The sequence below is a fragment of the Emys orbicularis genome, chromosome 6 (genome assembly GCF_028017835.1).
Source record: "Emys orbicularis isolate rEmyOrb1 chromosome 6, rEmyOrb1.hap1, whole genome shotgun sequence".
NCBI classification, from domain to species: domain Eukaryota; kingdom Metazoa; phylum Chordata; order Testudines; family Emydidae; genus Emys; species Emys orbicularis.
This window is the reverse complement of record NC_088688.1, coordinates 5,047,533-5,062,360: the sequence shown is the minus strand read 5'-3', so window position 1 is coordinate 5,062,360 and position 14,828 is coordinate 5,047,533. Positions and strand designations below refer to the sequence as shown.

Genomic DNA, 14,828 nt, shown 5'->3' with positions numbered 1-14,828 from the left:
ACTTGTCACTTCTTTGGCAGTGCTCAGATCAGTGCTAACTGATCGCTATATGTTGGGAAGCAATTTTCCTCCAGGTCTGACTGGCAGTGACCTTGGGTTTTTTTCCCTCCATCTTCCTCTGCAGCATGTAGGTGCGGGCACTTGCCGGGATTACCTGGGTGTATTTCACTTCATCATTTCCCTATTGTGCCTCAGTCCCTCCTATTCTCTGCCTGTGGCACATAATAGGGAAATGATTATGTGGGATAGCTCAGTGGTTTGAGCATTGGCCTGCTAAACCCAGGGTTGTGAGTTCAATCCTTGAGGGGGCCACTTGGGGATCTGGGGCAAAATCAGTACTTGGTCCTGCTAGTGAAGGCAGGGGGCTGGACTCAATGACCTTTCAAGGTCCCTTCCAGTTCTAGGAGATGGGATATCTCCTTCAATTTCAATACTCTGGTTTTCGGTATGCTATAATACTTTGGTCTCATTTCGAGTGCCGGGAGCTGGGCGGCCTGTGCTAAGCAGGGGTCAGACTAGCTGATCTGGTGGTCGCTGCTGCTGGCCTTGGACTCTGGGTGTCTATGAGACGGGGCAGCACCTCCTAGGACCCATTGTCTCCATGGCATCATCCATTCTGAGAAAGGGCAGGGGCAGATCTGGGCCTCCTGGTCTCTGGGGCAGTGTGGGACCCGCTGGTGACATTCACCTGCTCAGTGGGACCCGTAACATGCCTGCTAATGCTGGGATGGAGACAGGCATCCGGACCCACCATCTCCATGGCCACGGCTGTCTAGAGAACGGGCCCCACTTGACCTGCTTGTTTGCACGATGCTCGGATCGAGGATGGGCAGCGCCCCCTCGGCCCCGCTGTCTCCATGGTAACGCCCAGGACCAAGACAGGTCAGGGCCCACCGGGCCCATCGTCTCTCTGGCAACTGCACCCTAACCTCCCCCAATTTGGGGTGCCCCCGCCCTCTGACCCCGCTGCCCTCTCACCCCATGAGCCCACGTGCTACTTACCTGCGGGCAGCACCGCTCCCGCCCTCCCCGGGGCTAGACCCCGGCAGACTCGTGACTCGCACCCCACGCAGGCTCTGGCAGCCGCGACTAGGCCGCGTCCCCATAGCAACCCCGCCTGCCCTGTTCGAACGCTCGCGCCCAGACTGGCGCCGCCCGTACCCGGAACAAGCGAATGGGACGCAAAGGAAGGGGCGGCGTTTTCCCCGCTGACCAATCGGAAGCTAGGGGTGTGTGACGGACCGCGCGAGCTGCCAAATCCCATTCAGAGCGTCCCAAATCGAGCCCTCCCATTGGCTCTTTCCTGCATGTGTGATTGGCTGAGGCTGGTGTCAGTGTGTATCAGCCCCGCCCCTTAGCGCTGATTCCTTTTGTCCCGGAAGAGCAGGAGCTGGCAGCCAGGTGAGAGAGGGCTGGGTTGGGGGCAGGGCAGGCTCGGTTAGGGGGGAGGGGGACCTGGGAGTGATTTGAGAGGGCGGGGTGGGGAGGTGTTTAGAGGAGTGGAGCCCCTGCGAGTGATTGGGAGGGGGGGCCCTGGGGTTGATTGGGGCAGTGGGGGGTGGGGAGAGGAGGGGGGGCCCTGGGGTTGATTGGGGCAGTGGGGGGTGGGGAGAGGAGGGGGGGCCCTGGGGTTGATTGGGGGGGAGAGAGAGAGGCAGGCCCTGGGGTTGATTGGGGGAAGGGGGAACCCTGGGGTTGATTGGGGGCGAGAGAGGGGGGAGCTAACACTGTTGTGGGAGTGGGCAAACCCAGCCTCTCGATTCCCAGTTTACTGTCCCACCTCCACAGCAGATTTTCCGGCACATGCTTTGCACAGTGCGCTGCCCTGGCTCAGTCTGAAGGGCGCAGACACCCCTTGTTTCCTAGTGTGCGTACGCTGCTCTCTCGACCCAGAGCACCCAGACCCCTCCTCTTCCCAGCATGTGCTGCGTTGCCGTGACCGAAGAGTTCCAGACCCCATCCCATCCTACCACTCCCATGCATTACTAGCATTGCAGCTCCAAGTTTTCAAAAATCATGAGTCGGGCCGCAGAAAATTATGGGATTGGTTTGAAAATCATAACAAGGTTTCTAACAACACAACACAGCTGGGGTTCTTTTTACTTGCCTTCTGGGGTTCGTGCCTCTTGGGGTCACGTTTTCAAGCTTTGCACCACAGTCAGGATTAGACACTTATTTTTTAGTTTTAAATGAAAACTGAGGGTCTCACGTTTCCACGTGGCTTTAAAAAACACGCCACATAGTACAAGAATCACAATAAAATCACGTTGGCTGAGTTCTCTTCCCAGCTCTGCCGCTGACCTGGCTGACCCTGGCGCTAGTTAAAGCACTATAGAAGAGGTAGATATATTATTACTCAGCTTTGATCTGCGCAACCTGGATTTCCTCTTCCCTCTGCATCTCCTACTCAACCTCCAGCAGGCCAGCTCCTTCTCTTCCCCATGTACACTATTCCTCCCTGAATGGAGAGGCCTGGCTCTCCCACTTCCTAGCATGCAAGTGGGCCAAGCCACTTCCCATCACTTCTCAATGTGTACTGCTCCACCTCCACCTAAACGTCTCACTGTTTCATACCCTGCCTCGACCCTAGTGGCCTTGAACTCCGTGTCTCCAACAAGCACTGTTACCTCCTTGGTTCAAGTTAGAACACCGCATAGTAGGAGCCAGCTGGCAGTTGGTGGGAGCAGAGGGTGAGGCTGCTCCCTGCCTAATTCTCCGGTGGGTTTTTGGGGACCCACAAATGATACAGCCAGCTCCACCAGAGAGAGTGATGTCTCTCTACTGCTCTTTCTTAAACGGGGATCACAGCCCTTACCTCCCTCATGGATAGGGCCCTACCAAATTCATGGTCCAGTTTGGTCAATTTCACAGTCATAGGATTTTAAAAATTGTAAATTTCATGATTTCAAATATTTAAATCTGAAAGTTCACAGTGCTGTAATTGTGGGGGTCCTGACCCAAAAAGGAGTTATGGGGAGGTTTGCAAGGTTATTGTAGGGAGGGTTGCGGTACTGCTACCCTTACTTCTGCGCTGCTGCTGGTAGCGGCACTGCCTTCAGAGCTGGGCAGCCAGAGAATGGCGGCTGCCGACCAGGAGCCCAGCTCTGAAGGCAGAGCCGCCGCCAGCAGCAGCACAGAAGTAAGAATGGTATGGTATTTCCATCCTTACTTCTGCGCTGCTGCTTTCAGAGCTGGGCCCTTGGTCAGCAGTCGCCACTCTCTTGCCGCCCAGCTCTGAAGGCGGCAGTGCAGAAGTAAGACTGGCATGGTATGGTATTGCCACCCTTAGTTCTGTGCTGCTGCTGGCGGATCACTGCCTTCAGAGCTGGGTGTTCTGCCAACAGCCGCTGCTCTTTGGCCGCCCAGCTCTGAAGGCAGTGTGACCCCCCCAAAATAACTTTGTGACCCCCCCCCACAACTCCCTTTTGGTCAGGACCCCCAATTTGAGAAATGCTGGTCTCCCGTGAAATCTGTGTAGTATAGGGTAAAAGCACACAAAAGACCAGATTTCACGGTCCGTGACGCGCTTTTCATGGCAGTGAATTTGGTAGGGCCCTGCTCATGGAGGGTTGGAGGATGAATCAGTTAATATCTGTAGGTGACAAACTCTTGAAATGGCTCTGTGAGAAATACAGGAATGAGAGGGAGGTTGAAGAGATGTAGTGTTAAATTGTCACTGAAAAGTTTGGTGAGGGGACTTGAGAATCACGTGCGCTTGATGGAGAAATGGCTGGGTGAGATTTTCTGGCCTGTGTTATACAGGAGGTCAGACTCACTAGATGAGATAATGGTTCCTTTTGGCCTTAAAAGCTATGAATATGTACATAGGGTGCAAAGAGCTAAGGTCCTGGGTAGATGTTTAGAATGAACCAGCTGGTGGTGGGGGACATGTTTGCAGGTCGACACACACCAGGGCTAATCCTGCTTTCACCTGTTTCGCAGCAGGGCTGGTGTCTGCTGTCTAGGCACAACTCACAGCTGGACTTGTTTGCTTGTACACAGATGTGCTTTGCAAATGAGAATTGTTGACAGGTTTCAGAGTGGAGGTTCTTCCCATGTCTAGCTTCCATACTCTTGAAGCATGGAATTTCCAGGCATGTACAGGAGATGGTGCTAATATCCTACATAATTGGTTTGCATTGCTACAGACCTGAAGAGCAGGTAGAATCACTCCTAATGATTTCAGATCCTCCAGAATGGATACATACAAATCTCAGAGCTTTGCTGATTACCCTCGTGCCACAGGTGCCGTACCAATGGGTGGAAATACCGGCATAGCTTGCAGCCTATTGACAGCAACTAAACAGTAGGGGAGCAGCCTTTCTACTGGTTAGTCAGGACAGCTGGATACTAACCTGGGACTGCCACAGCTTCCTGGACAAGTCATTTCCCCTCTCTGTGCCTTAATTTTCCCATCTGTAAAATAGAGGTAACAGTATCACCTCTAAAAAAACAACAAGGAGTCTGGTGGCACCTTAAAGACTAACAGATTTATTTGGACATAAGCTTTCGTGGGTAAAAACCTCACTTCTTCAGATGCATCACCTCTGTATACAACTAGACAATCCAAACATGAAACATGTTATGTTTAAATGTATTATTTAAATGTGGCACTGAACATCATATTAGGGCTTAAACTACTTCTGTGCCTTTTTCCATTACAACCTAATGGCTAGAGCCATGGAAACAGGGGTCCCGGGCCACTGGGCTTCCCCTTCTCACTTCTACCACTGACTTGCTGGCCAGCCCCGGGCAACCTGTATCACATCTGGAAAAGAGCTTGTCTAATGCTGTGCTACTTCCTGTGAGTTTTAAGGTGTAAGCAGTCTCTGAGGATAGAAGACTTAGAAACGGAGTATTTATCATTAATTTCCCTTTGTTTTATTCTCTTCTCTTCCAATATTCTTTGTGGTTTGTAGTTAACAACTGCTAAGATTTCATGCTCAAATGGGTGGAACCAGCTGAGCTTGTTTGATTTTTGTGTCAGGTTTTATGTAGTTCGTGACTTGGTGGTTTCAAGGCAAAGGAAAGAGGATATGCTTTCACCCTGCTAAGCAGAGGTGTAACTATAACTACTGACATTGTTATGTGCATGTCTTCATGCATGCTGGAGATAAATATCATGGAGAAGTTTGGGGTGTCCATCTGAACTCTAGCAGAGCGCCGTAGCAAGGTTGTCCAAACAAATCACCAGGGGCCAGTTCAGAGGAGTTTAACAAAAAGTAATAACAAAAAATATATTTTAAATCAGAAAAAAAAAACCAACAAGCAAAACACACCTTTCTATACTATAATATGAGTCCATTTACCCATCCAGAGTACTCCCAACTTTTTATAACAGGCCTAGCTTCCTCTAGATGACCAGTCCTAAAATTATGACTCTAGCTGAGATGGAGACAGGAGTTTTATAGAGGGCTTCCTTATCCAGAATCCTGCAGAGAAAGGAAGTCTCCCCCCTGTCTGTCTGGGTGATTGACAGTTTGTCGAGCAAATCAGCTCTCTCCCCCTCACTTCTGGTTCAATAAGGGCTTTACCCCATCACATACTTCACATCTAGTGCAATTGCCTCCGTAGATGCTGTTATTCCTGTTTGTCATGATTAATCCTCTGCATTCATATTTGCTTTCATTGCAGGTAGCAGGAGGACCATGGCTCTAAGAGCATGTGGTTTGATAATCTACAGGAGGCTACAGGCAGGATCCCCTTCTTCTAAAGTCGGTGACAACATTGAATACCTTCTCCTGCAGACATCCTATGGCAGTCATCACTGGACCCCGCCCAAAGGTGATGTTTGTTCCAATAACGCTAAAAGAGATCAACACTAATGTTCCTTGTATCCAAGAACCAGAGACGTTATAGAATGTAAAGACCTCTGAGGGCAAATAGTCTAATGGCTACCAGTCTTTTGTGGCAGTTGAGACAATTAACTATATTAACACCAGAGCTGTGTCACCCACCTTTTACTCAACTGCATGCACCTTATCCTGCATTGAAGCTTGGGCAATGGCCAGACCTGGGTTTGCATTAGCCGAAGCTCTATGGCAAGTAGAATGTGCATAACTAATTGGGAGGCAGGCCCTGGTAGTGCCCTGGGGCGTAGTACAGAGGCTCATCACTAAGGTTAAGATTTTTGTCATGGACAGGTCACGGGCAATAAACAAAAATTCACAGGAGCCCGTAACCTGTCTGTGCTGTCACTAAAAATAACCGGGGGGCAGGGCTAGGTCGGGGGGGGGGGGGGGAATGACAGCTGGAGTCTTGTTGGGAGGTATGGGGGAAAACTGCCAAGCCCTCCCACCATAGCAGGGACACAGCCCGTGCTCCAGCAGTCGCAGCCACAGCGGGGACACACAGCCCCCACTCCGGAGCTGGCCACAATTGCAGGGCAGAGGCACGCAGTCCCAGCTTCAACCCCAGCCACAGGCGCACAGCCCCAGCTGGGTCGGGGGAGGAGGGGGGCACACGACCCCCACTGCAGCCCCGCCCCTGGTGCAGGGGGATGCAGCCCCTGCTGCAAGCCACAGGGCAGGGGCACACAGCCCCGGCTCCAGCCCCTGCTGCAAGCTGTGGGGCAGGAGCTCACGGCCCCAGATCCAGCCACAGCTGCAGGGCAGGGATGCATAGTCCCACCTCCGGCCCGGCTTCAGCTTCTGACAGTTGAAGCCAAAGAAGTCACAGAGGTCACGGACTCCATGATTGCCCTGACCTCTGTGACTAAATCACAGCCTTGCTCATCACTCAAGGTGAATGGCAGAGAAGGCATTTGGTTGAACCTCCCTCAGACTCTGGTAGTGGGGAGCATTCAACGCAGAAATCACTTTTAACTTTCAGATTTTATTCTCTCTTCCCCCACTTCCTCAACTCGTCTTGATAGTTCCTGGATATTTCAGACACAATGTCGCATGCGCTGACCACACCTAGATAAATATTTATTTTGTACAGTGCACTAACCAAAACAATCTCATAGCGTAATCTCAGTGCAACTCTGCCCCATATAAAGAAAAAGGTAGGCAAACCTCTCCCCGTATCCTCCGAGTCAAAAACATGGGTAAGTAGAATTTGCAGTGTGCCGGAAAGCGAACAAATCTGGACTGTGACCATCCACTGCGTAAAGAGAGTTCTGTGATTGAGCGTTCCTCATCGAGAATGTCCTGACGCTAGCCACAAGTGTTCCAGCTGATCCTAGCTGCCACAGTATCCCAAAGGGATATAGAGGCACCTCAGATAGCCAGGAGCCACACCATTTAGGACTTTTTAGGTCCATACCATTATGGCAATCTTTAATTTTATATGGAAACAAACTGGTAGCCATTGCAGATCCTGGAATACTAGGTGAATGAGCCATTGCGTTCTGCAGTTGCTGAGAGGGCTTCAGGCATAGGTAGAGCACATTGCACTGATAAAATCTGGAGGTGATGAAGTCATGGATAAACGTGGCAAGGTCCAGATTTGAAAGAAAAAGTCATAACCATCTTGCCAAGAGCACATGGGTGGAAAAGCCACTTTGAGCCACAGCTGTTTTTTGATCTTTTAAAAGTAACTTATGCAGCTCCCAGCCCCATAGTGTCACTTCGTACTTCCAAATACCAAAAGGCAGGCAGAGCTCTGCGTTGTCATCTCCAGATGCTTCCCTTAGCCTACCAGCATCAACTACATCTCCTTTGACGTGAGTCCCAAGTTCAGCTACATACTTAGAAAACTGACCCTGATGAAAAGAGAGATGTAGAGTTAACTGTCCTCCCACAGCCTAATGGCATGACAGCCTAACCCTTGAAGTGGATCAGGTCTCAGATGGGGAGTCATTGGAGAGCAGGGACCCCCAGTGTGATGGACTTTCGTTGGCCTTTCTTGCTCAGGCTACTGCATGTTGTACCATCTGAAGCTCACCATCATGCTACAGCAGGACTGCATGGAGGTCTTTTTTTTTGTCTTTTATGCTGGCCATTCACACTTTAAATTAATGGAGATATCCTATCTCCTAGAACTGGAAGGGACCTTGAAAGGTCATCGAGTCCAGCCCCCTGCCTTCACTAGCAGGACCAAGTACTGATTTTGCCCCAGATCCCTAAGTGGCCCCCTCAAGGATTGAACTCACAACCTTGGGTTTAGCAGGCCAATGCTCAAACCACTGTGATGCTTTCGATACCACATCCCCCATAGCCGCCTTGCATGCATACCTAACAGGAGGGGTAGGAGTACTGGGCCTCGTAGTACACATGGCAGAGATCTTGGGACATAGGCAGAATGATGCCACTCGTGTCTCTGGTTCTCTCAGGGGAAAAAGAGCAGAGCCACTTGAGGGCAGTTCTGGGCTCTGCAAGTGTTGTGCACAACACCCTGTGATCAGTCACACTGAAGGCTGCAGATTGGGGGGGGAAATCAACACAGACACTTTTGCCCAGGTTCTCAAAGGTATTAGGCTCCTAACTTTCATTGATTTTCCCTTTGAGGATCTGGGTCTTTGTCTTTCCCCATCATCAGGTATGGACCAAAAAAACCTATAGCTGTCTCTATAGCAGGTCTAAATACGTGTTCACTCCTGGTAATGCCACAGCTGTCTTACCATTACTTTCACCATAACCTTCCTCTATTACCTTAGCTGGGGTAGTCAGTGTCATTGCCCATATGCCCCTGGTACTTAAGAAGGGTGGATGAAGCGCATCTAGATTACTGACACTCCCATCAGCATGGTATCTGGGCTTCAACAAATTTATATAAGGCAGTGTTTTCAACCTAAATAAAATTGAGGTCATGCTGATAGGAGAGGGAAATTATTAGAGAAGCTGGTACATCGACCTCTGCCTTTCTGGAGGATGTCTGCCATCAGATTATCAAGTTAGTGCCCACTACTAGGAGCCTGTTTGACCCTTTGGTGATCCTAGACTTGCAGTTATAAATAGTGGTATGAAATAAGTCTTTCCCTCTATAGATGGCTGGGAGGCTGCACATCCCATTATAGCCCTCTATTGAAACCAGTAGAGTTACACCATGAATGAATTGAGCCCTTTATATTGTTCTCCTTCTGAAAGTTACTTTGACTCCCAGTTGCATGTGCTTTTCTGAGCCCTGGCCTGGTTTGTTCTATTTGTGTCTCTGTCTGGAATTTTCATGAGAAAACTAAATCTGGCTTTTCTCAGGGAAAGTAAAAACAACTTGGGAATGTTATATTTATCCCTATTTGAAATGGTGATTGTGATCCTGAGGAATCCAGAGTGAATGGAAAGAACTAGAATAGTAACCTGGCTGGCTAGAGGGCTGGCTTGGAGAGGGAAAGAGAAATAACCTTACTCCAAGCTGCTGCATGCCACGGGACTATCATCCCAGTGCAGCGATATTGGTCTCTTGAATTTGATATTAGTCATACAGCTACACAGCAGCTTCCATCCAAACCACTTTAGAAACATTACTAATTGTGTGTGTGTGTGTGTGTGTGTGTGTGTGTGTAGTATTCATAATCTCTTGATTCACCACTGAAATGCAGCCACCTGTACGGGAGGTGAACCACAGCTCCACTTTAACAGTGCAGAGCTACACTAATAATCATAGAATCATAGAATATCAGGGTTGGAAGGGACCTCAGGAGGTCACTTAGTCCAATCCCCTGCTCAAAGCAGGACCAATCCCAACTAAATCATCCCAGCCAGGGCTTTGTTAAGCCTGACCTTAAAAACCTCTAAGGATGGAGATTCCACCATCTCCCTAGGGAACCCATTCCAGTGCTTCATCACCCTCCTAGTGAAATAGTGTTTCCTAATATCCAACCTAGACCTCCCCCACTGCAACTTGAGACCATTGTTCCTTGTTCTGTCATCTGCCACCACTGAGAACAGTCTAGATCCATCCTCTTTGGAACCCCCTTTCAGGTAGTTGAAGGCTGCTACCAAATCCCCCCTCACTCTTCTCTTCTGCAGACTAAATAAATAAAACTAGGCTTCCCTTCCTGCCCAGGGCATCTAAGCAGTCAGCCACCAAGACTGCTTCAGAGACTGGCAAAAAGGGGACCGATGAAGGACGAAGGCTGCTATATCATCTTATGAGAAGTCACAAGCCACGCTGATCTGGACAAGGTCAATACTTGGGTGAAAGACCTCTAAGGAACACCTGGTTTCATGGGTCAGTAGGACATGCTCTTTCCTCTGAATCAGTAGTGAACCATTGGCTTGCTAGGGGCACTGTGCGCAGGAAGTGCCATCTTTCATCCGAAATATAAAAGGGAGGTTCCTGATCATTAACAATCCCCTGGCATTTTTAATAAGAGAAGGGTGCTAGTCCGTGTCCTGGATCCAACATGGGTAGATTACGCCTACCTATATTTCCCCAGGCAGTTTGAATCAGATTTGGCATTCTTCACTCCTTGTCCCAAAATTTTTTGTATGTTGATACAAAATAATTATTATTTTGTGGGAGGTTTAGGTTGGATATTAGGAAATACTATTTCACTAGGAGGGGGGCAAAGCACTGGAATGGGTTACCTAGGGAGGTGGTGGAATCTCCTTCCTTAGAGGTTTTTAAGGTCAGGCTTGACAAAGACCTGGCTGGGATGATTTAGTTGGGAATTGGTCCTGCTTTGAGCAGGGGGTTGGACTAGATGACCTCCTGAGGTCCCTTCCAACCCTGATATTCTATGATTCTGTGATTCACTACTCAGCAGTTTTCATGTTTGGATATAAAACAATGATGAAAACTGAAGATCAAGTGCTTGGTGCTGCCCTTCATGAGCATCAGGCTTGTTGACTTCCTCATTCTGGTTCTGGCCTGCTTATGCATCCCTTTTGTTGATTAGTTTGTGTTCATGTGGGACATCCCACTGACTTTGATGGGCTTGCTTGCTTGATTAAAAGATGCAGAATCAGGCCCTAAGCCACTTAAGGCACAGCATTAATGAATCCTGTTCTCCTTAGCCAGAAAGATGGTCTCTTCATCTGGGGCTTTGCAGGTGTGCAGGGCTCCAATAGGAACACAGAACTGGAAAGGAGGAGAATAACATGGGAAGAGATTTCTGGCACATATTTGGTGCACTGGGTGCTGATTGGCAGTGGGATGAACCCTAATCCTAAAACCCTTGAGAGGGACATAAAAAGGTTTGAACTGCAATGTGTGTTCTGCAATCTTTAATGCAAATGGGTCTAAACAACAGGACATGTGAGCTGTTCTTTGTGGCAAATCAGATACTGCACATGTGTTTTCCCTATTGCCAATTGAATGAACACAATCAGAACAGCCAGTTTTTTTCTCAGAGACTTATTTTTCTCCCCTCCCTGGGCAGGCCATGTGGATCCGGGTGAAGATGACCTGCAGACAGCCCTGCGGGAGACACAGGAAGAGGCTGGACTCAATTCCAGTCAGTTCACCCTCATTGAAGGGTTTAAGAAGGAACTGCAATACACTGTCAGAAGCAAACCCAAAACAGTCATCTACTGGCTGGCAGAAATGAACGACTGTAACACGGAGATCAAGCTCTCAGATGAGCATCAGGCTTTTCGTTGGCTGAACCTGGAAGAGGCCTGCAAATGTGCTGAGTATAAGGAGATGCAGGCCGCATTCAGAGCTGTGCATCAGTTTCTCTGTTCCAAAGCATAAATGCTTTCATGGAGGAAAATGGGGATTTTTAAAAGACACCTGGGCTGCTCTTTTAACAAGACTAAAACGGGGGTTGTGCAGAAATGTAAATTTTATACCAACCTGTTGTATGGGGTTAAGATACTCTGAGCTTCTGTGGCGCTTATGCTTTTATCTCCCCTAGGTTATCCTAGCTCACATAAAGCATGGTCTGATCTAAGCATGAACCAGAGAGCTCTGAGATGAGATCCCTGCACTGACCTCCCTCCCCTTGTTGCTTTGATCAGGTCACTTATGCCCTGAATTTCAGAAGTGTTGAGCAGCTGCAGGGCCTATTGAAAATCGAATCCTTGACCTCTCCTGACCCCAGAAGGACGGTATTGAGAAACGGAGCATACGGAGAATTTTAATAATAAAATACAATGACAAAAATTAGATCCTGAGTTTCGCGCAGAAGAGCAGTAGCCAGAACTGCTGGGCTCTATTCCCAGCTTCACCGACTCCTTCTGGTAACTTGGGCAAATCGTTTCATCTTTGCCAACTGTAACATGAGTTGTATTTCCTTACCTTGTGCGTTTAATGTTTGCAAAGTGCTTTGAGAGCCTGGGATGGAAGTTGTTAGAGATGAACAAAATTTAACTGATAATTTCCAACTCCCTCTGCTAGTTTTGTTGTCTCTTATTTTGGTCTGTGTCTCACACGTTGAAGGTCAGCAGTATATTATACACTTGGTCTTGGTGGCATAATGAGTCTACGCCTACTTTGAGCTGAGGACCTTCTGCTCTAGAAATCTAAGCTAATGCTGAATCTCCAGTAGCTGTATTAATATTCCCTATGGGTTGCAGTCCCTAATGGGCAATGTGGTCACTTGCCGTTGAGCACATCTGGCATTCCATGCAATAGCTAGCAGTGCTACGCACACACGAGCTAGAACGTTAGAGGTGAGAGCTATAATTAATTCTTGTCTGTGGGCCTTATCTCCCAAGGTGCTAAGCCATTGAACACCTTTAGCTCCCGCTAACATCAGTAGGAATTGAGAGCACTCAGCTCCTTGTAGGATTGAGACCATTTTATCTCTACAGAATGATTTGCACGGATACAGCAGTGCATTGTGCCTTAGCAAGAGAAATGATTTCAACTCTCCTGATATTTTTTTAAACTCAACTTTATTATGAACACTGTTTCAAACCAAATGTCAGGGAGTGATGAAGAGCATGTGGGGGGTGTTGTGTTTTAGTAACAGGCAGAACAATAAAAGAGCAAAGTTGTTGTTTTTTTAAAGAAAATCAGTAAACAAGCGAGAGAAATTACTAACCACGTGTGCTGTTTCACAGTCATATTTTCATGGTTATTTTTCAGCTTCTGCTTAACCAGCACCATGTAAACAATGGCATTGCTTTGTTTAAGTGCAAGAATATATATTAAACAAGAATACAGAGCCATTTTCAAGTAACCCATTCTACCCAGTCAACAGTAGTGAACCGCCATTGGCCAAAACAAAAAGTGCTGTATTAGTTAAAGCCATGGTTGGTAGCTGCATTTTAATGGCACTGCATATGTAGCATTCGTTAAATGCTTTATGGTTTGGAGGGATGGTAAGTGCTGTAGAATTGTAAATTAGTGTTGTGTACCAGGAATATAAAACTCTTGGTGAGTCACTGCTCTGCCATCGGCTGGTTGGCAATGGCTCAGGGTGGAAAGGTGGCGTGCAATGTCTTTTATTTAGAGAAAAGAAACTGTTCTTCCTTAATATTTTAGAGGGGGGGGGAAACTTCAGCAAATGGCTGGAGAATGTCAGGGACGGTCATTTTGTTTTTGGCTGCTGAAGGCGGAGCTGATAAGTCACAAATTCTCTTATGGCCAAAGTCACTGAGCAGTTTTTTGAGTGCGTAGCTGGCTCGGGGATCCAGTTTTCCTCTTTGAAGTCAAATCAAACCCTACCAGGATTTGTTTATTCACCTTTCCATTTGACTTGGAGGAATAACATTTCTCGTGTGATCAGTGGTGTTAGAATCCAAAGGAAAGCAAAAGGCAAGGAGCATTAGGAACCAGCCAGGCACTCTGTGGTTACACATGGGCCTCCTTACAGAATAAATCAGAACCCTGGAGAAAGTTTAAGCACTGAGCACCTCAACAAACAGAACACAATCTGCCCTGTTTGCTATAACTTTGTGCTGCATCATGTGATTGTTCTCAAGTGTTAAACAGTGTTTGCTGGTTTCTATCAAAACCATTAGGCTACTGAAAAAAATTCACTAAGGATAGATTGTTCCCAGTGGGAGTATCTTATTGGAGGGCACTATAGTATAGAAGCAACGGGCTCAGTTAGTCGTGAGGTAGCCCATCTAAAAGTTAGCATTATCAAAAAGGGGAGTGACGGTCCCATCCTTCCACTCAATCAGTATTTCCCCGTGCTGCAAGGAAGGGGAACGAGAGGCTGGAATGCTGCGTTGCCAGCTGCCTGTTGTCACCGTTAGTGGAGACTGCTCCTGTAAGCCAGCTCTGCTGCAGCTCTCCGGGTAGCTCTTCAGAGCAGAGAGCTTCTTCTTCCTAAGAGGACAGAAAAAAGTGGGACCAAAAAATCAGTTATTTCATCTAAAATTTCATTTATATCCAAGGTGGGCAATGCCCTTCTCAACAGACTTAGTAATTGCATCTGCCTGCCACTTGTTTTCCTATGTGAATTTAGAGCTGAATCAGCAGCCCTGGAGCCTGAATCCTTTATCCCCAGAACAGGTATGCTATGGGCAGCAGCAAGCTTCCCACACAGACCGGCCCCTCTCTGGGTATCATGTGACTGAAACGGGAGAGGGAGAAGACTTCATCAGCTGCATTTTGGAGGGAAGGAGGGATGAAGCAGCAGGAGGCCAGAGAGGAAAAGATTATACAGTAGAACCTCAGAGTTACGAACTGACCAGTCACCCACACACATCATTTGGAATCAGAAGTACGCAATCAGACAGCAGCAGAGACAACAAAAAAGCAAATGCAGTACACTACTGTGTTAAACTTTCCCTTTAAAAAAAGATTTGACAACGGAAGGAAACTGTTTTTGTGCTTGTTTCATTTAATTTAATTTAAGATGGTTAAAAGCCGCATTTTTCTTCTGCATAGTAAAATTTCAACGCTGTATTAAGTCAATTGTTTAGTTGTAAATTTTTTGAAGACACCCATAACATTTTGTTCAGAGTTATGAACAACCTCCATTCCTGAGGTGTTTGTAACTCCGAGGTCCTACTATAGTCAAAGGGGAGAGATGACCAGAACAT

At 47.8% G+C, this 14,828-nt stretch overlaps 1 protein-coding gene across 2 annotated transcripts; it reads left to right on the top strand.

The window, feature by feature from the left end:
• The first annotated feature begins 1,349 nt into the window (after positions 1-1,349).
• NUDT2 (nudix hydrolase 2) lies at positions 1,350-12,217 on the top strand. 2 transcript variants are annotated; one of them, XM_065406237.1, is made up of 3 exons: positions 1,350-1,401; positions 5,635-5,784; positions 11,267-12,217. In XM_065406237.1, exons 2-3 carry the CDS (start codon positions 5,649-5,651, stop codon positions 11,578-11,580), a joined length of 450 nt encoding a protein of 149 aa, XP_065262309.1. In that variant the 5' UTR covers positions 1,350-1,401; positions 5,635-5,648; the 3' UTR covers positions 11,581-12,217. The 2 variants fall into 2 exon arrangements, with proteins under 2 accessions (XP_065262309.1, XP_065262310.1); XM_065406238.1 differs by having other exon boundaries at positions 1,356-1,401; positions 5,639-5,784.
• Positions 12,218-14,828: the final 2,611 nt, after the last annotated feature.